The 23897-nt window shown below is 44.2% G+C and overlaps 1 protein-coding gene across 3 annotated transcripts; it reads right to left on the minus strand.

The window, feature by feature from the left end:
- Positions 1-3324: 3324 nt before the first annotated feature.
- On the minus strand, positions 3325-13017 carry HAUS4 (HAUS augmin like complex subunit 4). 3 transcript variants are annotated; one of them, XM_059372892.1, is made up of 10 exons: positions 12752-13017; positions 10958-11043; positions 9084-9226; positions 8862-8993; positions 8255-8389; positions 6630-6726; positions 5507-5652; positions 5236-5366; positions 3949-4017; positions 3325-3804 (listed from the first exon to the last, which is right to left on the minus strand). In XM_059372892.1, the coding sequence occupies exons 2-10, from the start codon at positions 11010-11012 to the stop codon at positions 3621-3623; spliced, it is 1092 nt and encodes a 363-aa protein (XP_059228875.1). In that variant the 5' UTR covers positions 11013-11043; positions 12752-13017; the 3' UTR covers positions 3325-3620. The 3 variants fall into 3 exon arrangements, with proteins under 3 accessions (XP_059228875.1, XP_059228874.1, XP_059228876.1); XM_059372891.1 differs by having other exon boundaries at positions 12806-13016; XM_059372893.1 differs by lacking the exon at positions 8862-8993 and having other exon boundaries at positions 12806-13017.
- Between the last annotated feature and the right edge of the window lie 10880 nt (positions 13018-23897).

Here is a 23897-nt window from a genome sequence, read left to right on the forward strand (position 1 = left end):
AGACTGGATTTTTTAAAAAACCACTTTCAATTAAAAAGAAAAAAATTTACAGGGTGCCTGGAGGGCTCAGTGGGTTGAGCCTCTGCCTTTGGCTGGGGTCATGATCCCAGGACCTGGGATCAAGCCCCACATCGGGCTTTCTGTGCAGCGGGGAGCCTGCTTCCTCCTCTCTCTCTCTGCCTGCCTCTCTGTCTACTTGTGATTCTGTCAAATAAATAAATAAAATCTTAAAAAAAAAAAAAAGATTAGGTGGGATGCCTGGGTGGCTCAGTCAGTTGAGTGTCCAACTCTTGATTTTAGGTCAGGTCATGATCAAAGGGTTGTGGGATCAAACCCCACATCAGCTCTGCTTGGCATGCAACCTGCTTGGGATTCTCTCTCTTGGTCTCTCTGCTCCTCTCTGCTCCCATAAATAAACAAACAAACAAACAAATAAATAAATAAATGGATGGTAGGACGAATGTTCTATTTTAAAAGATATTAAAGAAACCTAATATCCAGGGGCACCTGGCCACCTCAGGTTGGTAAAGCATGTGATTCTCAATCTTGGGGTCATGAGTTCATGCTCCACATTTGGCACAGAGCGTATTAAAAACAAAAGAAAACATGGGTGCCTGGGCGGTTCAGTTGGTTAAGTGTCTGTCAGTTAAGCATCTTGATTTTGGCTTGGTAGTGATCTCAGGGTCCTGGGATCAAGCCCCACGTCAGGCTCCCTGCTCAGAGAGGAGTGTGCTTTGAACCTCTTCTGCTCCCCCTGCTTGTGCTCTCTCATTGTCAAATAAATAAATAAATAAATCTTTAAAAACAAACAAACAAACAAAAAAACAAAAAAAAACAAACACAGATAATACAAATCTAACATCCAAATGTAATACCCAGACCTTCAATGGATCCTAGACCAAGAAAACAAATTAGGAAAATTTTAATATGACCTAGATAATAGATATTATGAAATTATTCATTTTAGGTATAATAATTTTATTAGTTATACAGAGGAATGCCCTTATTTTGAAGAATTGCCTGGTGAAAAATGAACTGTTGGGATTTCATCAAGATTAAAATCTTTTGCACAGCAAAGGAAACAGTTAACAAAACCAAAAGACAACTGACAGAATGGACGAAGATATACACAAATGACATATCAGATAAAGGGCTAGCATCCAAAATCTATAAAGAACTTATCAAACTCAACACCTAAGAACAAATAATCCAATCAAGAAGACATGAACAGACATTTCTGCAAAGAAGATATCCAGATGGCCAACAGACACACGAGAAAGTGCTCCACATCACTCGGCATCAGGGAAATACAAATCAAAACCACAGTGAGATACCACCTCACACCAGTCAGAATGGCTAAAATTAACAAGTCAGGAAATGACAGATGCTGGCGAGGATGCAGAGGAAGGGGAACCCTCCTACACTGCAAGCTGGTGCAGCCATCCTGGAAAACAGCATGGAGGTTCCTCAAAAAGTTGAAAATAGAGCTACCCTACGAACTAGCAATCGCACTACTGGGTATTTACCCTAAAGACACAAATGTAGTGATCCAAAGGGGCATGTGCACCCGAATGTTTATAGCAGCAATGTCCACAATAGCCAAACTATGGAAAGAGCCAAGATGTCCATCAACAGATGAATGGATAAAGGTGTGGTATATATATACAATGGAATACTTTGCAGCCATCAAAAGAAATGAAATCTTGCCATTTGCAACGACGTGGATAGAACTAGAGGGTATTATGCTGAGTGAAAAAGTCAATCAGAGAAAGACAATTATCATATGAGCTCTCTAATATGAGGAATTGTGGGGGGTAGGGAAGGAAAAAATAAAACAACATGGGATGGGGAGGGAGACAAACCATTAGAGACTCTAAATCTCAGGAAACAAACTGAGGGTTACTGGGGATGGGTGGTTGGAGGGAGAGGGTGGTTGGGTTATGGACATTGGGGAGGGTATGTGCTATGGTGAGTGCTGTGAAGTGTGTAAGCCTGACGATTCACAGACCTGTACCCCTGTGGCAAATAATACATTACATGTTAAAAAAAAGAAAAGAAAAAAAGTTGCCTGCTTAAGTATTTAAGGAATGATATATCACATCTGTAACTTACTATACACAATGGCTCTGAAAGAAAAAAGTCTGTATAACTATATATCAGTTTGTATGGGAGGAGGGAGAGAGAGAAAAAAAAAATCAAAATGTTAATAATTGTTGAATCTGGGTTGCTAAAACTATGCTGGTGTTTAGTTGCTAAGACTATACTGGTGTTTTCTTTTAATTTTTCTGTAAGTTTGAAACTACCCCACTTTTCTGGGGGAAAGAAGAAGTATAAAACTAAGCAAAATTGACTATTTCTGACTTTCTCCATTAATCTGTTTGTGATTTGTGAATTTCATATAGGCCAACATTTCCTTGTAGATAAATGGCAGTAAGTACCATTTATAGAAAAAAATCTAAATTATATTAAAGACCTTAGTTTTTTCTATGAACCAATCCAAGACCATCATTATTTATTGTAGCAGAACACCTCAAGACAGTCTCCCTTGAAAGTAGTTTGAGGGGCACCTGGGTGGCTCAGTTCAAATCCCACACTGGGTGTAGAGATTACTTAAAAATAAAATCTTAGGCTCAGCTGTAAAGCATCTGCCTTCAGCTCAGGTCATGATCCCAGGGTCCTGGGGACGAAGCCCCACATCGGGCTCTCTGCTCTGCAGGAAACCTGCTTCTCCCTCTCCCACTGCCCCTGCTTGTGTTCCCTCTCTCACTGTCTCTCTACCAGATAAATAAATAAAATCTTAAAAAAAAAGGTAGTTTGAGAAGCTCTTCTAAATAAGGGTGGAGGTCTTCTGCTTTAGTTCTCAGTTTCTGACCTTGATGCCATCAGGCCCTGCCTTGCTCTAAGCTAAGTGGACTGGGAAACTTGGTTCCTTGGGGTGATCTCTTCCCACTGTCTGCTTTCAGAGAAAAAAGTGACCCTCAAATCACGCCAGCAGGAACCAGGCTTGTGTCCTACCCTGTAACAGGGCTAGGTGCCCTGCTGCTTTATGCTAACCACCCCACTGAGAGCCTTGGTGACAGAATCATCCCCTACCCCTATCCACTGTGGCATCCAGCCATCCTCTGGATATTACAGTTCTTCGAAAGCAAGCCCAGATTTAATCCATGTCTGCTCTCCAAGAATGAGGCCTCTAAAACTCTGGGCAGGCAGGCCGGTACTCCCACCTCCCACTCTTAGCGTAAGCATTACACATCTGTTTGTCTGGATCCACTCAGTTCCCCTCCTCACCCACCTAGTCTTTGATGTTCTTTTTTCATCTGTGCCTGAAGGAAGCATCATCACTTTATTCAGGAGATAATCAAATATAACACAGGGCCGACACTGACAAAGAGTTGCACACAGAATTATATAAATCTGCTCCATTTCCCAGAAGAAACTCAGTCACTATAAACAAGGAAGAAAAACCAGGATGGTGTCTAGCCCACTGCAGTGTTTCAAGTAAGTGTCCCCACACTCCCGGAGTAAAAGTGGGCCTGAGGTAGAGGTGGTCCTTTCAAGCAGGAGGAGGGGGAGGCCGCACCCATGTGGAAGTCCACCTCCGGACCCCGGCGAGGTAGCGGTCAGCGGCAGGCCTTGTTAAACTCCCGGAGGGCCCAGCGCTTGTTCTCAGTTGCCTGCTTGAGGCAAGTGTACTCTTTTACCAGCCTGTCAAACTCCTCCCCAAGGACCTCATAGGTGCTCAGGACCTGTCGGGACTTCTCCATGTCCTGCTCTTGTAGGCGAATGGCCCCCTCCAAACGGTCCCTATATGCCCGGGGAACAAAAGATACAACGTAAGGATCTGGTTCCTCAGCAAGCAGACAAGAATGTGAATACGTTAACATGAATGGGTGTGGAGAGTGTGGGACCAGCCCTGAGCAGCAGGACCAGGCCCTTGGGAGTTCTCACCTAATGAGACGATGAACTTCAACTTTCTCAGCAGTGTAAGTGTCGGACAAGATCTTTAGCTCCTCCATCCTGACAGAGGGAAGAAAGAAATGCTGAGGGTCCCTGACGGCAGCAGAGTTAGGAACAGGACACAGTACCTGCCCGTGGTCAAGACGTGTGCTAAGCAGTGACAGGAAAAGCAAGATCCCTCTGAATTCCTGAGTAACGTATCTCACAAGAAAGCACCTATTTCAGGCTTTAAAATAAGACTTAAGGGGCACCTGGGTAGCTCAGTTGGTTGAGCGTCTGACTCTTGATTCTGGCTTAGGGTGGTGAGACCCAGCTCCAAGTTGCACTCAGTGCAGGGTCTGTTTGTCCTTCTCCCTCTGCTCCTTCCTCCCCCTCCCCAACCACCCGCTGGCATGCTCCCTCTCTAAAATAAATACATAAATAATATTTAAAAATAAAAGAAGATTCAAGAATGTTGAATGGGGGTGTCTGGGTGGCACAGTCGGTCAAGTATCTGATTCTTGGTTTTGGCTCAGGTCATGATCTCAGCATTGTGGGATAGAACCCATAGTTGGGCTCTAAGTTCAGCGCTGAGTCTACTTGGGACTCTCTCTCCCTCTCCCTCTGCTCCTTCCCACCACACATGCTTGTGTGCTCTCTCAAAATAAATCTTTTTTTTTTTTAACTGAGACTCTCTTTTTATTTATTCATTTAAAAAAAAGATTTTATTTATTTATTTGACAGAGAGAGAGACACTGAGAAAAGGAACACAAGCAGGGGAGTGGGAGAGGGAGAAGCAGGCTTCCCACTGAGCAGGGAGCCTGATGCAGGGCTCAATCCCAGGATCCTGGGATCGTGACCTAAGCCCAAGGCAGACGTCTCACAACTGAGCCACCCAGGTGCCCCTCAAAATAAATAAATCTTTTTAAAAAATATTTTATTCATTTATTTCCCAGAGAGAGAGCACGCAAGCAGGGGGAGCCACAGGCAGAGGGAGAAGCAGGCTCCCCCCTGAGCAAGGAGCCTGATGTGGGACTCAATTGCAGGGCACTGGAATCATGACCTGAGCTGATGGCTTATGTTCAATTGATTAAGCTACCCAGGAGTCCCAAAATTTAAAAAAAAAAAAAATGTTGGACACTTCTGGGTAATCCAATGGCTACCACTGCTGTGTGGCATTAACCCAAGACCCATAGGATGTTAGGCATGGCAGAGAGGAAAAGAGAGTTGAGGGAGAGGGTTGGACGGGTTGGTATGTGAGACAGAGTTCCTGAGACCCACAAGGGTCATATGGCTCACCTCAGCTTAAGGATCATGGCACTGCACTTGATCTCTAGGTACTGGGCATTGATGCGGTCCAGCTCAGACTGAGTCTTCAGCCGGTGCTCCTGAAGGAGCCTCTGCAGCAAGGCAAGGCAGCGCAGAAGCACCTGAGCCCCCAGGAGGCAGGGAGAAGGCAAAACCACAAGTCAGTAGAAAAAAAGGCAAATCAAAACTCCTTGGCTCCCCCAAAAGAGTCTCTAGGGCCAGGATAAAAGACAGAGGGGGATATCCCAGTCCCCTGACAAACCTGGGAATAGGTAGCACTCTTTTTCTCAAGCAGCACCATCTGCTCCTTCTGCTGGCTCTTGGCATCCTGGCATTGCTGCTTCTCACCCACTAGGACCTCTGCCAGTTTCCACACCTTTGCTGCCTTCAAGGTTTCACCGTCTGAATCTGGGCAAAGAGACAGAGGACTGGGGCACCTGGGTGGCTCAGTCAGTTAAGTGTCTGCCTTTGGCTCAGGTCATGATTTCAGGGTCCTGGGGTTAAGCCCCACATCGGGATCCCTGTTCAGTGGGACACCTGCTTCTCCCTCTTCCTCTGCTGCTTCTCCCCAACCACCACTTGTGCTTTCTCTCTTGCTCCCTCGCTCACTCTCTCTCTCCCTCAAATAAATAAAATTTTTTTAAAGGTTTCTTTTCTTTTTTTTTAATATTTTATTTATTTATTTGACAGAGAGCAGAAGTAGGCAGAAAGGCAGGCAGAGAGAGAGAGGGGGAAGCAGGCTCCCCACTGGGCAGAGAGAGACAGACAGACAGACAGACAGAGAGAAGACTAGACAGGAAAACCCTAATTGCTACTGCCCTTCTGAGGTTATTTTTCAGCGCACTATCCCATATCTAGCCCTACAAATTCTCTTTAGGTTTTCTCCTGGTGTCCTGTTAAAATGGCCTAGTTCTCTTCGCTCTTACCCTTATTTTTTTTTTTTTTAATTTAAATAACCTCTACACCCAACATGGTGCTCAAACTCATGACCCCGAGATCAAGAGTCACATGCTTTTCCAACCAAGCCAGCCTCATGCCCCTCACTCTTACCTTTAAGTCCAGATTTGGCCCTTCATTCTTAAGGCATAGAAATGAAGATTAAGGGAATACCTATTAGCCTAAACGTTCTTCCCTATTCCACTCCAATTCTCTAGAGATGAATGAACTCATCCTTCCCTGCAGTAAGAGGACACTTGGTACCTTGCTGAATAAAAGTTCTCACACAATTCCTTGCCTGTATTCTACCAGCAAGGAAGCAAACAAATAAGCATCTCCAGTGCTTCCTAGCTTCTGTCCCAAATCTAAAATTCAAAGCATTATTCGCAGAAGAGCAGACCAGGGACACTGAAGGTCAGGTGTGAACAGAGCAGAGTGCCAGCCCTTACCTGAACTGGGGTCATGGTAGCAGAGTAGGGTGAAACATTTCTTTTTGAGCTGCTCCTCCACTTCCAGTGGGAGCCGAGCTCTCATCCACACAAAATCCTAGAACCACAGAAGCAAAAAGAGAGATGCAAATAGATTATTAGAACTAAGATCCACCAGTGAGTACAAGATGGTAACACTCAATGATAACCAAGAAAAATGCATCAAGAGACAACAGGAAGATTCATTTTCATTGGCCTATCAAATTTGCAAAGAATAAAATGATGGTCAAGACCCCATGTTGGGGGCACTTGGGTGGCTCAGTGGGTTAAGCCTCTGCCTTTGGCTCAGGTCATGATCTCAGGGTCCTGGGATCGACCCCCACCATCAGGCTCTCTGCTCAGCAGGGAGTCTGCTTCCCCCCTCTCTGCCTGCCTCTCTGCCTACTTGTGATCTCTCTCTCTCTGCCTCTGTGTCAAATAAATAAATAAATAAAATCTTTGGGGAAAAAAAATGAAAAGGTGGGGAACTGGCAATACATACCAACATGTAATCATACAAAGGCAAATACACCTATGAACGAGTCTGTTACTATCAGTGTGGTTTCTAAGGGCAAAAATGTGGAAACAACTATATCTGTCATTAAGGTTAAGCAAACTATGCTACATCCATACAATGGAATCCTTTTTTTTTTAATGTAATCTGTCCCCCGTCCCCCGATGTGGGGCACAAGCTCATCACCCTGAGATCAAGAGCTGCAAGCTCTACTCACTGAGCCAGCCAGGTGCCCCCATACAATGGGATCCTATCAGTGATTTAAACTGATGATATAGAGGCACCTGGGTGGCTCAGTTGGTTGAGCATCTGACTTTTTCTTTTTTTTTTTTTTTTTAGAGTTTATTTATTTATTTGAGAGAGAGAGAGAGTGAGAGTGAGCATGAGAGGGGTGAAGGTCAGAGGGAGAAGCAGCCTCCCCATGGAGCTGGGAGCCCGATTCGGGACTCAATCCCAGGACTCCGGGATCATGATCTGAGCCGAAGGCAGTTGCTTAACCAACTGAGCCAGCCAGGTGCCCAAGCATCTGGCTTGTGATTTCAGCTCAGGTCATAATCTCAGGGTTGTGAGACTGAGCCCTGAGTCAGCTCCATGCTCAGCAGGGAGTCGGCTTGGAATTTTCTCTCCCTCTCCCTCTGCCTCTCCCCTCATCTGCACTCTCTCTCTCAAATAAATAAATAAATAATTTAAAAAATAAACTTATGATATAATAAGAACACTGAGCACAGACCATGTGCCTGCTGGCACTGTGTTAAGTGTGCGTTAGAAGTTATCATCTTATTTATATTTATTTATTGACTTGAAAAAAGTCCCAAATATATTAAGTGAAAACAGATTACATTCACTATACAAGCATAAAGGCTACAATACCATTTATGCTGAGCTGTATATGATATACTGTATTTATTTCTAAATGTAGAATTTCAGCTTTTACTTTCTTCTGTGTAACATTTTTCTTATTTATTTGAGTTTGGCCCTCACGAATGTGTATCATTTTTACAAAAACAATAAAGTCTAACAAAAAAATGTTTAAATATATGGGAGAAATTAAGCCATTTCACTTTTTTGATCCCAGTATCTGCTCAACCCCCACCTCTGAGCGGGGCATGAGCTCCAGAAGGTCCGCCTTCTCCAGCCCCAGCAGTGGAGGCATTTCCCTCTCCCGGCTGGGACCCAATAGTCGTGTCAGTTCAGTCACGAGTAGCCGCTGTTCAAGGGTCTCGTGAAACTGAAAGAGAATAAAAAACAAAAGAAGTTACTATAAAACTTCTCCCACTCCACCTCCTCCATCCTCATAAACCAGTTCTTCACACATTTTCAAAGTCCTCAAACATGTTATCCCCTTCAGCTGCCAGTGCCTTCTCCTATCAATCTTTCTTTTCAAAACTCTTAACAACACACCCACCTCTTCTGCTATAACTATAGCAGAATAGACACACAGTCTATTTCTTCTTCTTTTAAAAGATTTTGTGTTTTAAGTAATCTCTACACCCATTGTGGGGCTTGAACTCACAACCCTAAGATCAAGAGTCACAAGCTCCACCCACCGAGACAGCCAGGACCCTCAAGTCCATTTCTTCTTTGATAACTATTACTCGAAGCTCCTATTTACCCCAGAGCATATAAAGAGGTAAAGCCATAGTTGGTTTGGTCACTCCTGCAGCTGGTAAGCACCCCCTACTGCATCTCTCCTGCTTCACCTTTTTGTCGTCCAAAGTTAAATTTGTGTCTTGTGTCTTTACATAGTAGTCCACAAGCAGCTCTTGAATGACTCTCTGTAAAATCTCAGACCTCAGCCATATTGTCTTATGGAGTCGAACTTCCTTCCATGCCTAGGAAACCAAAAAATCCCAGGTAGGAACCTCTTTCTCTCTTGAAAGATTTTTCCTTTCTCCTCCCATCCCTCTTCCCAGGGCTCTTACCTGCGCCTGCTCCTTTGCCAGGGTGAGGCTTAAGCCACTCTCATCCATGTGCTGTGACAGACCCAGCAGCAGTTTGCCGAAATGTGGGTTCCGTAACAGGTCCTCTTCACTCAGGTTACAAGGAGGAAGCTGTTTGCTGCACACTTCATAGGATGTCCCCCACAGGGGCAAAAGAAATTAAAAAAAAAAAAAAAAAAGCAAAGAAGGTATCATTATATTAATTGAGTATTACTCTTAGCTTAATACTCACTTCCAAAAACCTCTAGTTTTTTGGTAGGGAAGTTTTTGAAATATAACGAAATGTTCAAAAAAAAAAAAAAACCCCATAGCGGCACCTGGGTGGCTCAGTGGGTTAAAGCCTCTGCCTTCTCGGCTCAGGTCATGATCCCAGGATCCTGGGATCGAGCCCCGCATTGGCCTGTCTGCTCAGCAGGGAACCTGCTTTCTTCCCCCCACCCCACCCCGCCCCTGCCTGCCTCTCTGCCTCCTTGAGATCTCTGTCTGTCAAATAAATAAATAAAATATTAAAAAAAAACCCACAAATAAACTCGAGGCAATATTCAAAGGTAACAAGCACCTATATATACACACTAACACATACACATAAAGATATTAATCAAGAATTAGGTAATGAATCACTAATGAAACCAAGAGCTTAGAAAATGAAGTATATTTGGGGTCCCTGGGTGGCTCAGTGGGTTGGGCCGCTGCCTTCGGCTCGGGTCATGATCTCAGGGTCCTGGGATTGAGTCCCGTGTCGGGCTCTGTGCTCAACAGGGAGCCTGCTTCCTCCTCTCTCTCTCTCTCTCTGCCTACTTGTGATCTCTCTCTGTCGAATAAATAAATAAAATCTTTAAAAAAAAAAAAGAAAAGAAAAAGAAAGTAATAGAGACAATCAGGAAAAAGGGACCTTTTAGTAGGGGTCACCATAGTACTCCAAATGTCTCATTCACACAGAATAACTAGAATTCTTGAGGAAGGGGGGAAAAAAACTCCAAAGGTAAAGTTCCAACTTTGGATGTGTTCTCTAGTTGCATAAGCAAGACTGCAAGAAGGTATACTCAGGACTAACTGAAAAACTGAACTAAATTTTTATTGTAAAGAGAGCTGAGTAACCCAAGTAGATTCAGAGCAGCACAAACATGAGAAAAAGTGCAAGAAACTGGGATCCTGTAGTTATTCCATCAGCCCAAGGGCCTCTCTTTCCATCTCTTATTCCTACATGCTTTCTGCTGTGGTCTTCTGTTTCATTCCTACTTACCAAACAAACTTTCATTCTTTGGACCATGAGAAAGTCCTTTTGGAAAATAAGAACTCTCCCTTTTTTCTCCCCCTCAGGCACTGAAAGATCAACATGGCAATGTTCAAAATATAGAAGATTCAAGTTCTTGAAGGATTCAAGATATAGAAAGGCTTTGAGATAGGAAAAGAATTCAAGTTACAGAAGGAGTCAAGATATAGAAAGGGTTTGAGATAGGGGAAGAATTCAAGATACGTCAGGATCTGAGATTTTGGAGTACAAGATATGAGAAAATTCAAGACCCAGGTAGGAAGGAAGCCTTCTTCACAGAGTTTGCTGGCCACTCTTCTCTTCAGGTTATGCCTGCTGACACAGCACTGAAGCAACTTGAGTTTTTAGTCTACTGCACAGGTGGGTACTTAACAGGAGTACTTAAGAGGAGCCGGTGTTGTCTGTTTTCTAATAAGAGAGTGTCCAAGAGTCTTCATGTATTCTAGTTTCCCCCAGAAACTTTGGATTTTATGTGACAAACCATACTGGTGAACTTTATAAATCCTTTTTATTATAGAAAGCAAGAATCTGGCTCCGACCTCCCTGGGTAAGTCATCAAACGTCCTTCAAATGGCCTCCTTACCTTGTTGGAGTATTTCCATCCCTTCTCCGGGTAAGCAGAAATCCCCGGATGCCATCTGATTTTCTCGAGGTTCTTAATGTGTAGAACTGAGTGAAAGAGAACAAGGAGTGAGTAAGTTGGGTGGCTTCTTCAAGAAAACTACCTTGGGTTCACATTTCTGTTGTCTGCAACCTGGGGAAGAACCACAGGGAAGCCTCTTACAGGGAGAGACTATATCACACACCCTGGGTCCCAAGCTCCTCTACAAGTTTTAAGGGCAGACTTATAAGTGGCAAAACCATTTGCATTCTAAGCACATAAACGTTTCCACTTGTTCCAAGCTGTCAAAAAAGGAGCCTCCTTCAGAAAGAAAATTTTCCAATTCACTAAACAGAAGGATGCTCCCCTCCCCTCAACATTATGTCTAAGTTAAACCTGAGCTGCTGCTTTCCAGTTATGAGTGAACTGGGGAAAGGGGGGGGGGCATCCAATGTCCGCTTTTTCCCCCCAGTCAAATAACTCCGCTATCAAATTCCACAAAATAGTTTCTTGAGCTTCTTTAACTTGTCCTTTCATCTAAAATCTGTTGGTAGTTTTTGATCATTAACTCTAGAATCATCCTTCAGGAGTGACAAATCATTCCGCACTTAAACAACAACTGCTTTTCACATAACAGCATTAGTAAGGAGCACCTTAAGTAAAGAGCTTGACAAGAAGACTGACAGGAAGGTCAGTACCAAAAGAACAAGGCAAGAGTGTGGTTAATGCAGCTGAGGCTGGGATGGGAGCTGTCAGGTGTTTTGCCAGAACACGGAGTACACTGAAAAGTATGACATCAACACAAAGGGGAAGCAAAGGTGGGCATTCTGTGGGCTCTGGAGACTAAATTTTTCCCTTGAGGTGATGTTCCTCTTTTTTTTTCTTTTCTTTCTTTTTTTTTTTTTTTTGCTCCACCCACTCCTCTCTGTAAGATATCAACTCTAAAGGGCAGCTGAGTCTCCCAAAGCACAAGACATCGAAGGTTATTATGATTTAACACTTTAAGTTCACAGAACATTTGGTTTACTCCCTCGCTTTATGAGCAGCATCAAAGTAAGTACTCATTTATTTTGCAACTTCGTCCAGAGGGGAACACAGATGAGGAGTCGGAATGCTAAGACTTAATTTGCAGCTCTGCAGTTCCTTCTGTGTGAATTTAAGGGAAACATTTTTTGTTTTTCATGCCAAACTTTTTTCCACCTGCAGAACGGAGATAAATGAATCCTGCCTTGGCTGAGACACCGAGAATTAACAACACAATCGACCTGTCAACAAAATCCACTAGTTAGTTAAGCCCAGTGTTTTAACAATTCTGTTTATCGTTGACCTAAGTTCTACAGGCAAATTTCACACAGAAATGAGGACCAACACAAAATTTAAAAGTCAGCTGTTCTTCCCTCCCTAGGGGAACTGCCCACTTGGGTTTTCTTGGGGTGCCTTTCTTTACCCTTTTAAAATGTTACAGGGCGTGAACGAAGGCGGCGATCAGGCTTGATTCTCCACCCTCTGCACTCAGACGTGTTAAAACGCTGCTACAGGGACCCAAGCATTTAAATGTTCTGACTCAGGCGTCTTTTAAATTCTTAGAGCTGTCTTTACACGCTGCACTGAACGTTAAATTGATTTTACAGGTATTTTCACAAGATGTGACCCTCACAGGGCCCGAGATGAATCAAAATGCAGAGCGGGCTCTCCGGCGCCTACTTCCCTTCTGTCTGGGCAGCCAAGGATTCCCAAGGGCGAGGGCGGCCGCGGCGGCCAGGGGCCGGCACTAACCCTCCCAGCTCTCCGCCTCCCCTCAGCGCGGCCCGCCGACTCTCCGAGGCAAACCTGCACACGCGAGGGCCCCTGAAGCTCCCGCGGCCGTACGGAGCCGGCTGGGGCGAGCTGGCCCGAAGCGTCGACCCCGAAACCACGCCCGCGCCCGGGCTCCGGAACCTCTCACTCGGGCCGGCCGCTGAGGCTGGGGGAAGATAGGCCCGGGAGGACCGCGCGGGAAGGTCGGGGGAGGTACGCGAAAGGCCCGAAGTGCGCGCGAGTCCTCCAGAGAGGGGAAGAGGGGCGGGGCCACGCTCGAGGCGGGAACGGCGGGTCCGCCCCCCGCCGAGCGCTAGCCCTGGGTCCTCAACCGCCTGGGAACCTGGCTATTAGAGCCAGTAGGGACTCTTGGCCCCTTTTTCTGAGTACCTCCCCCTTGCTGAGGGCAAATGTTGAGAAAAATGGTAATGATTGCTAACATTTATTGAGGGCCTACAGTGAGTCAGGAACTGTGTCAAGCAAGGGTTTACTTGCCATTCCTCCCTTAGATCTCTTGTAAGTTTCTACAGTGGCCTATGAGGAAGTCACAATCATACCCATTTTACAGAGGGGAAAACTAAGGCGCTAGGAAATTAAGTAACTTGTTTGAGGTCGCAGCTCACAGCGTCTAAACTTGACCCGGTGGCCCTCTGAACCTTCCCAGACCTCCTGCCCACACTGAGCCTGCCAGCCTCTTAGCTCTGGCACAGCCCCCAAGGTCAGCTTTTTCTCTAATTTCCTGCCCCAGGCTCTCTAACCTATCCATTATCTCTCATCCTTCAGCTCGCTAGTTCTGTCACTTGTGCTCTCTCTCGCTCTTCCTCCCTCCCTCCTACCTTCCCTGCCTCCTTTTTAAACTATAGGGGCATTTATTGTTTGCTTAAGAATAAATCTGGAGCTGAAGGTTCCAGAGCATTTTAACTGTTCTGTGGGCAGTGTTCTTTGTAGTTCTCTGCAGTTCCCTCATGGTCACAGGGTAGTTGCAGAAATCCAAGAAGCACATCCAACTCAACAGCATCCCAAGCAAGAAGGAAGGAGAGGAGCCTTCAGTCAAGGAAGAAAACCTTTCCCAAAGTACCCAGCAGACTTTCCCCTATGTCTCATTGGCCAGACTGGGTCACTGGCCATCTCTAGACCAATGAGCTAAATGTCTTCCATTTGCCCCCCAGATGCACATTCTGCTTTTTGACACCCTATATAGACCAGTATTTCAGGGTTCCATATTCTCTGACTGCTTTCAGCCGAAGAGGGATCTGAGCAGGAGGTCGCAAGGCAGGAGGGGAACAATTACCTCTCCCACCTTATTTTCAAAGTGGACTGGAATGTAGTCATTAAGGGAATTATTTCAAAAACAGTATTTGATACTAAGTAAATTACACTAAGTTTCTTAAATCTCTTGCATCAGAGAAGCTGATAGTCTGGGGTGGTGGGGAAGGAGCCTCGGTTAGGCATGTAGAGTGGTAGAGAATTTCATCGTTTCCTTTAGTACCAACTAGAGAGTTCTACTAGCAATACTTAGAGGGATAATGTGATCCAGAGCAGAAATTTTATATCTCTGGTCATCTTGTCAGCTGCCACCTTTCATGCTTAATATTAAAGTGTTGTCATTTTCTACGGCTTTTAAAAATCATTTATGCTTCCTCAGCTCTGTGGTGCGGCATCATTAAATATCAGGCATAATGTTCCTAACAAACGATACTTGGAACAAAATAGCAAGCATGCTTTGGTGACTCAGAGATGATCAGAAATCAACTGAAATTTCATGTCTCATAGTTGTCCGGTTTTATAATAGGGTACTTTTTTTTTTTATAATAGGATACTTTGGCTAAGCAGCTCTAAAGGACTTGGGGAATGGGAGAAGTGTGCAGAGAGGGGACTGTCTTCAGGTAGGGTAGAAAGGAGGGGAGGGGGAGAGCCATGGGAAGCCTTGAATCAGATCAAACCTTCCTATGCAATTATCTATTCCATTTCTCTCTCTCTCGCTCTCTCCCTCTCTCAATAACCTTGGGCTTAAGGTTCCTTATTTGTCAGAAGGAGGAAATAACATATTTCTAGCTCCTCCAATCTCGGAGTGTTGATGTAATGATCAAATGAGATAATGGCTGAGAAAGTGCTGTGGGAAGACTATCGGAGTGAGGTATTTAAAAATTGACACTTACTGAGCACGTATTAAACGCCTTGGGGAGACACAGAGATAAATATGACCCAGTCCCTGCCCTGAGGAAGTTCATAATCTAGTTGAGAAGATTAAGACATGCACATGAAAAGCAAATAATACAAGGCAGCAAAAAGGTGTCAAAAAAGCAGTTTAGATTATAAATACTTGAGAAACTTGGGACACCTGCCTGTGTGGCTCGGTCAGTTAAGCATCTGCCTTTGGCCCAGGTCCTAACATCCTGGAATGGAGCCCCACATTGGGCTCTTTGCTCAGCGGGGAGCCTGCTTCTCCCTCTGCCTGCCGCTCCCCCTGCTTGTGCCACCTCTCTCTCTCTCTTTGACAAATAAATAAAATCTTCAAAAAAATAAATTGAGAAAAAAATAAACTAGAGAAACTTAAGAGAAGTTACAAAACCCTTTCTGCAGGAATGGATAGGAAAGACTGTGAAATCAATCTTATCTTAACTGGGCATAAAAGAGAGAAAATTTGGATCATTTAGGGTGGAGGAAACATCTCAGCAAGCAGAAGCAGAGACAGGAAGTCCAAGTTGCCTTCTGGGTTCAAAAGGAGATGGGACTGGCTGAAGGGAAGGGGGCTGTACAGGCCAGTTCTGCGTAAGACTAGAACACTGAGCCTATAGACCATGTTGGTGATAAAAACTGCAGCAAAGTACTGAAAAAAGATCTTACAATCACACACCATCTGGTGTCCTTGAGCAAGTAAGATTTGCAAGAGAAGCCCTAGAATTAATTCTTTTTCTCTCCCTCTTCCGTCTTCTCTCCCTTTTTTCCCTCCCAGATTAAAAAACAAACAAATAAACAAACAAAAAAGCATGCACACAGGGGTACACGGCTGGCTCAGTGGGAAGAGCATGGGACTGTTGATCTCAGGGTTGTGAGTTTGAGTCCCACATTGGGTGTAGAAATTACTAAAAAAAAAAACAAACAAACAAACAAAAAAAAAAACAACGAAGAACACACACACACACACAGTTTAATTAGGTATTTTGACACACAATATTTAATATGTACAATTCATTAAGTTTTAACCTTAACCTTACATACTTACTATCACCACAATCAAGATAGTAAACATAGGCATCACCCCTAAATGTTTACTTGTGTGCTTTTGTAATTCTCTCAGGCCCCTCCAAACCACTGATCTGCTCTCACTATAGATTAGCCCACACTCACTAGAATTTTATATAAACGGAATCAAATAAAGATGTACTCTTTTTTGTCTGGCTTCTTTCACTCAGCATAATTTTGCAATTCATACATGTTGTTGCTAGTATCAATAATCCATTTTTTTAGTTCATATCTTTTTATTGCTGAGACGTAGTACAGAATCCTCTTAAAAACCTTCACTTGTTTGGGGGGTGCCTGGGTAGCTCAGGTCATGATCCCAGGGTCCTGGGATTGAGCCCCACATCGGCCTCTCTACTCCGTGGAGAGCCTGCTTCCTCCTTGCTCTCTCTGCCTGCCTCTCTGCCTACTTGTGATCTCTCTCTGTCAAATAAATAAAATCTTAAAAACAAAACAAAACAAAAAAACAACCAAAAAAACCCTTCACTTGTTTGGGTTTGTAGTTGAGGAGGTGTTTCCTCCATGACCCTAAGTTACCTATCTCGGTGCTTGGCATCCTGCAGCAAGCAGGAGTGAATTTTGACTACCCCCACAATGCTAATTCCTTATATAGTTTTGTTTGTTCAGTGGAATGCTTGACCTTTATGGGCCTGTCTCTTCATCAGTGTTGTTCATCTCACATTCTGCTATGCCATATGCAAAATACAATCGCTCACGTCTTAAATGTTCTTTAATGATAAAGCCAAGAACATGCTCAGAAGTATTCCTGAGCTAGATTCCTGCAGGGAATTGGGGGCGGGGGGAGGGCGTAGAAAGATAAATTAGGCAAACTCCTGCCCACAATTTAGTTCTACTTTCTGGAAGACATTGCTCTCGATCCAGTATCCAAAAAATATGAACGCGTATGTTTTTGACTTGATGATAAATGTAAATGGAAGCCTGAGAAAAAGTTTGCTTAACCTTTCAGACTTGGATGTTCCTTTGCTGCGTTGTTTAGAATTACAGAGAAGAACGGAGATTTGCTGAGAACACCTACAAGGACTCTGCCTCCCACACTCTAGCTGGGAAACAAAATGGTGCCACAAAGACAGAAATTTCAGGTGAGTATTTAGTACATATCCTATTTATCAAACTAATGGAAACTTTCAGGTAGAATATGGTCTCACATGGAAAATTTAGGCTTAAATAACCAGTTTCAAAGCCAGGATGTTAAAATAGCTGTTGGACTGTGGAACCACACTTAACTGAGCAATTGTTCAGAAAATTTTAAAAAAAGAAAGGAAAAGAAAAAGAGCCATACCACTTTGAAAGTAACCGAAGACAAGTAGCAAGAATATATTTATATTATGGACCCAGAAACCAGTTTCAGGAATAAAATTTACAGGCAGTCAAGAGGTTTTAGAATTATTTTCAAGGGTGTTCACTGGAAAATGAAGGTATTCAGAGACACAACTATTGATGATTAAGCTAGGAAATTCCATGCCCATTGTAAGTACATGATTTAAGGAGGAAACAAGTGGATAAAGAAAATATGTAATCAACCTATGACATCAAAAGAAAATTTTAGAACAAATGTTCATAATTTGCCATTTTTCAATTGCTTAACCATTCCAAGGGGATTTCAAACCCAGCCCCCTCGTAGCTCCAAGGGTTGCCTGTCTCTTCATGGAAATTTGTTATACAAACTGAAATGAGCCTGGTTTTACTTTGAGACACGACACCATTGTGAACTAGTATATAAATAAGGCCTGATAGGACATTTTGGATCTCAAAGAGAAGCTAAGAAATTTGGCTCAAAAAAATGGGACAGATTGAAACAATTTTTACCAAAGGAATATGAGACAGTAAAGGAAATTGATTCAGAAGAAGACTAGTGTCATTTTTGAAAAGCTAGACATGAGGCACAACGTGTGCAGTTCTTGTTATAAGGATTGAGTGTGCTGCTGTAATGAGAAAACATGGGCCAGGCTGATAAAAGTATTTCTCTGGATTTTAAACTGATGATGACACTGTCTCATACTGAGCTGCATATGAAAGATTTTCTCCTTTAAAAACTGTAACAGAACCAGGGGGAGAAACAGACCAACCAAAGGGCATTTGGAGTTTCATGCTTGGGAAGAACATACATTGTGAATTTTGAAATGCCTCCTGAGATTAAGGTGTTATGGCAAAAAAAAAAAAAAAAAAAAGGCAAAAGCTTGAGGAAGTTAGCAATTAAGCGCACTTTCTAAATTCCATTTAGCAAAGAGAAATTTTGCTAAACTAATTTACAGTTTGCAACCATGGTAGCTAAGTAGATTAAGTATTACAGCTGGATTTCCCATGACTGGGTTGCCTTATTAAAAAAAAAAAAAGCATAGGGGGCTTAGGTGGCTCAGTCGATTAAGCATCTGACTCTTGATTTCAGTGCAGGCCATTATCTCAGGGTCACAAGATTGAGCCCTGTATGGGGCTCCACACTCAGTGGGGAGTCTGCTTGAGATTCTCCCTCTCCCTGTGCCCCTTCCTCCACACACACTCTCTCTCAAAAAATTAAATCTTAAAACAACAGCGATGAAAAAGCCAGCCATAGGTCATTCTGGAATGGATGTTTTTCTTGGGCAGCATTTCAAAACTAATTTATTGATAACCTTCAAATGATTATTAATGGGAGGCTCTGTGGATGGAGAGCCTATCAGGATCATAGAAATCATCAAAAGTCTACAGCAGCCAGGCAGGTAAGCAGGCTGGGAAGCACACACAGTGGTAGGGACTGTGACAAATGGAAGGAGACAATACATTCAATAAAGGAGCAGACATCACTTGGTTCCAACTAGTTGCTGCCTTTGGACACTGGGCCGGGGGTGGGGTGGGGGGGGAGGGTGATAAATCTTTTGATTATTCAAAAAACCTTAGAAACCCCATTCTTCGTATACAATATCCAGATTTTTATGTGAAATCTCCTGAATTGTAAATGTTGGCAACCAGTTATTTTATTTGCAACAGCTTATTATTACTACAGAGGCAGGACACGTGCATTGTATAAAAATAGAAAATGTAGGCCAACAACAATAAAACAGACTCTCTCACTCAGAGATCACCACTGTTAACACCTTAATGCATATCCTTTCAGTTCTTTTTTTTTTCTATACATATATAGACATTGTGAAAACAAAATACAAGTCCCCTGTACTGGTTTCAGAACTGGCATTTTGTTAATGATTTTGACCTTTCCATCTCAGTAAATTCTCACTTCATCTAATTCCCTGTCCATATAAAAAATTTTCCAGTTGACTCCAAATATCTTTTTTTTCCTTTTTCAGAATTTATTTATTTATTTGACAGAGAGAGAGAGAGAGAGTACAAGCAGGGGGAGCGGAAGGCAGAGCAGGAAGCCCAAAACGGGGCTCAATTCCAGGACCTAGGGATTATTACCTGAGCCGAAGGCAGATGCTTAACTGAGCCACCCAAGTGCCCCTCCAAATATCTTTTTTATTTTATTTATTTTTTTGACAGACACACAGCAAGAGAAGGAACACAAGCAGGGGGAGTGGGAGAGAAAGAAACAGGCTTCCCAAGGAGCAGGAAACCAGGTGCGGTGCTCGATCCCAGGACCCAGAGATCAAGACTTGATCCGAAGGCAGACGATTAATGGACTGAGTCACCCAGAGGGAATCTAGGACCCCGGATTGTATCGTTATTAGATAGCTTAAGTCTCTCCAATCTAGCAGTTTTGCATTTTTTGAAAATCATACGGATTTGGGGGGCACCTGAGTGGCTCAGCAGGTTAAGCCTCTGCCTTCAGCTCAGGTCATGATCTCAAGGTCCTGGGATTGAGCCCTGCATTGGGCTCTCTGCTCAGTGGGGAGCCTGCTTCCCCCACCATCCCCTGCCTGCATCTCTGCCTACTTGTGATCTCTCTTGCTGTCAAATAAATAAACAAAGTCTTTTAAAAAGAAAAAAAAATCATACGGATTTGAAAACAAGCTGAGGGTTGCTGGAGGGGAGGTGGGTAGGGGTATGGGGTAACTGGGTGATGGGCATTAAGAGGGCACACAACGTGATGAGCACTGGGTGTTCTATGCAACTGATGAATTATTGAACTTACCTCTGAAAATAATGATGTACTATATGTTGGCTAATTGAATTAATTGTTTTTTAAAGATTTTATCCACCTATTTGACAGAAAGAGACAGCGAGAGAGGGAACACAAGCAGGGGGAGTGGATCCCGATGTGGGGCTAGATCCCAGGACACTGGGATCATGACCCGAGCCCTGTGCTGAAGGTACACGCTTATTGAATTTAAATTTTAAAAAAAGAAAAAAAATCATACTGACTTGCTGAAGAGAGTTAGCCAGTGGCCCTGCAGAATGCCTCCCTTTCTAGGTGCATCTAGCTGCTTCCTCTTGGCATCCTTTACTTTGTTCCCAGCACTGCCTGTAAACTCTTAACTCTAACACCTCTCTGCAGGGAGCAGAGCAGCTAGACTATATAACACTGTGGGGTTATATGTTTGCTTCACACCAGAACTGGTAGGCTGGTTAATGACACCAAGACCTGTTCCAGGAAATGAGTGATGCCAAGACCATGCACTGAGAGGTTACTTGGCAATGTCCAGCTGTCCACCAACAGTTTCTCTTGTCATAACTCCAATTATTAATCTCTGCCAGGATCAGTCATGTATTCAAGTTCTCAAAATGCTGTTCTCCCAATTGTGTCATTCTTTCTACATTTGTTAGTTGGCATTTTCCCCCTCCTCAACGAGGTTTCAAATTGATATTATCAAAAATAACTCCCAGTAGGCCAAAGAATGCATTCGGGGCAGCCACCTTCTGATCTACATTGAAAGCCCAATAAAGTCTCCCCCTGTCATTGGTCCCCTGAAGCATTAGGTCTTTCCTTTGTAACAATCAATTACTTTGCACTTGGTGACATGTTGCTTGTAATCTTCTCAAGGCATTTTATGTGTGTACTTGTCTCCCTGGCTAGAGCGTGACCTCCTCAAGGGCAGAGACTCTCCTGCAGAGTCTTTCCTTTGCTTTTTTTTTTTAAATTTAAAGATTTTATTTATTTATTTATTTATTTATTTATTTATTTTTTAAAGATTTTATTTATTTATTTGACAGAGAGAAATCACAAGTAGGCAGAGAGCCAGGCAGAGAGAGAGAGAGAGGAGGAAGCAGGCTCCCTGCCGAGCAGAGAGCCCGATGCGGGACTCGATCCCAGGACCCTGAGATCATGACCTGAGCCGAAGGCAGCGGCTTAACCCACTGAGCCACCCAGGCGCCCCTTTATTTATTTATTTGACAGAGAGAGATCACAAGTAGGCAGAGAGGCAGGCAGGGGCGGGGGGTGGGGGGAAGCAGGCTCCCCGCTAAGCAGAGAGCCCGATGTGGGGCTCAATCCCAGGACCCCGAGATTGTGACCCGAGCCGAAGACAGAGGGTCAATCCACTGAGCCACCCAGGCACCCCTGTTTTTTTTTTTTTAAGATTTGATTGACTTATTTGACACAGAGAGAGAGCACGCACAAGCAGGGGGAGTGGCAGGCAGAGAGAGGGAAAAGCAGGCTCCCTGCTGACAGGGAGCCCCATGTGGGACTTGATCCCGGGACACTAGGATCATGACCTGAGCCTAAGGCAGATGCTTAACCAACTGAGCCACCTAGGTGCTCCATCCTTTGCTTCTCCTAGTGTGCTTTTTTTTTTTTTTTAAGATTTTATTTATTTATTTGACAGAGAGAGATTACAAGTAGGCAGAGAGGCAGGCAGAGAGAGAGAGGAGGAAGCAGGCTCCCTGCTGAGCAGAGAGCCCGATGCGGGACCCTGAGATCACGACCTGAGCCAAGGCAGCAGCTTAACCCACTGAGCCACCCAGGCGCCCTCCTAGTGTGCTTTTAAAGGTCTTTTAGACTATTGCTAATTCAAATTAGCGGGCCGGGGGTGGGGGAAGCACTAAAAAGAACCAAAGTTTTCATTAATGTCTCTTGGATTCCCTGGCTTTCCCATTAAAACTTTCCCTAATTATTTATCATAATGAAGGGCTGATCTAATTTACAGTTTGCTTGTGCTGTGGGAGTCCCTGTGATGAGGATGAGAGCTGAGGTGGGAGGGAAGAGGGGAAATAAGCTGTTAGTCTTCAAAAGCGGGAAAGTCATTTTCCAGCTGCATGACCTTGGGTAAATGCCATTATCACTGTTACTATTTCTTCATTTGGTAAAATGAGGTCACTGGGTTCTCTCTAAAGTCACACCCTGCTTGGCTCTAAGTCTGTTCTGTCCTTTCAGATGTTCTAAGCCATGTCTCCCTGCTTGGATTCCTCCCTGGCTTCCTTGACATGGGGCAGTGCTGTCCTTTCGAAGCCTAGGTGGACAGAATCTGCCTTGGACGACTCTCCAAAAACCAGCTAGACTGCTCTAATCCATCCGTCCCAGTGACAGTTTGCTCTTGTTTTCAAGGTCCAACCTCAGTCCTTCACAACCAGGGCCTAGTATGGATATCCCAACAGCTCGACACCAATGACTGCCATGGCAGAGGCAGAGGACAGGGGTTGTCCTTGTAAAGTCCCCTAACATTAGGGCTCCAAATGACCCCAGGCCCACTCTGGGGTCTGGATCCTTCTAAACAACAAAATGTTTTTTGCTCACCGGGTTTCCCAATCCTTTTGTCTCAGTTCTACCATTCTGTTTTCCCTCTTGTTAGCCCTTCTTTATAGGTACAGTCTCAAGGACCTCCTCCAGCTGGCTTTACGTGCCTGAAAACAGCTTTCTCTCCTTTCTTGACTGAGGACAGTCTCCAGCTTGATTACAAATGGAATCTTATCGTTTCCCCCGCCTAGGGAGCGCCAGGTGGTGAAGGGGGAAACAGGTGTCTAAGGAGTGAGGCAAAAAGAGAGAACCACCACCAGCCTTGTTCCTCACAAACCGCATTCAGGCCTGTGCTGAACAGGCTGAGCAGAGCCCATGGCTGACGTCGGCTGTGAAAGCCTGCCCTCCCCACACCCCATACTGCAACTCTCATCTAGAAACACGAAATGGATCTGTAATTCTTCCATTTCCCCCTTTCCCCATCTCAGGCCTAGTGGCTGTTGATGAAAATCGGGTGCTTAGTTGGCCAAACAAGGTCTACTTATTACTGTACCCTTTGCAGCACCCCAGGAATCTATCAGCTGTAGATATGAAACAGCATGACTAAGGACGAGCAGTGTCCCAGTGAACAGCAAGAAGACAAACTCTTGCGGTGCAGGGTACACTTGGAAGCCTGCCTGTGATGATGAGGGGTGGCTGGGGCTGCTCTTCTCCATGGCCTGCCCTCCCTGGGCCTGTCCCCAACAGATGTTAGCACTTGTTTTTCCGTGGGAAGGAGGGAGAGAGTAGCCCCGGGAGCAAGAACAGTCTTGGGAAGCTCCAGGGCTTGCATAGATGAGCATAGACCCAGAAAGGAATCAGCCAGTCAGCAACAGATGCAAGGCTGAAGTCAGAGATTGAAATGCAGGGTTGGAGTGGACAAGTCTCCCAAGAGTCAAAGAAAGGGTGGATATAAGGCTTTATGTGCTTGCCTGGATTTCCCAGGCCTGGAGTGGCCCGGTGAGAAAACTGCCCAGTCACGGTCTTTGTATTCACTTATTTAATAATAATAATTCAGAAGAAATCCCAGCTGTAGACCAATTTCAGAACATTTATCTCGCCCAAAAGTGCATCCCTCCAGTACTCAGTGGTATGAATGTGAGCTCTTTCTCTAGATCATACTCTCATGCACAGGCCTCTTTTCCGCGACCCCAGCTTGGCTGACACAGGCCACCTTAGAAACCCCCTAAATGTGGGATTGTTGTTCCCATGAGTCACCGTTTCCAGGATGAAACTAAGTGACAGAGAATGAAGACTAAGGATCAAAGATTATCAGAT

This window comes from Mustela nigripes, chromosome 13 (assembly GCF_022355385.1).
Source record: "Mustela nigripes isolate SB6536 chromosome 13, MUSNIG.SB6536, whole genome shotgun sequence".
NCBI lineage: Eukaryota > Metazoa > Chordata > Mammalia > Carnivora > Mustelidae > Mustela > Mustela nigripes.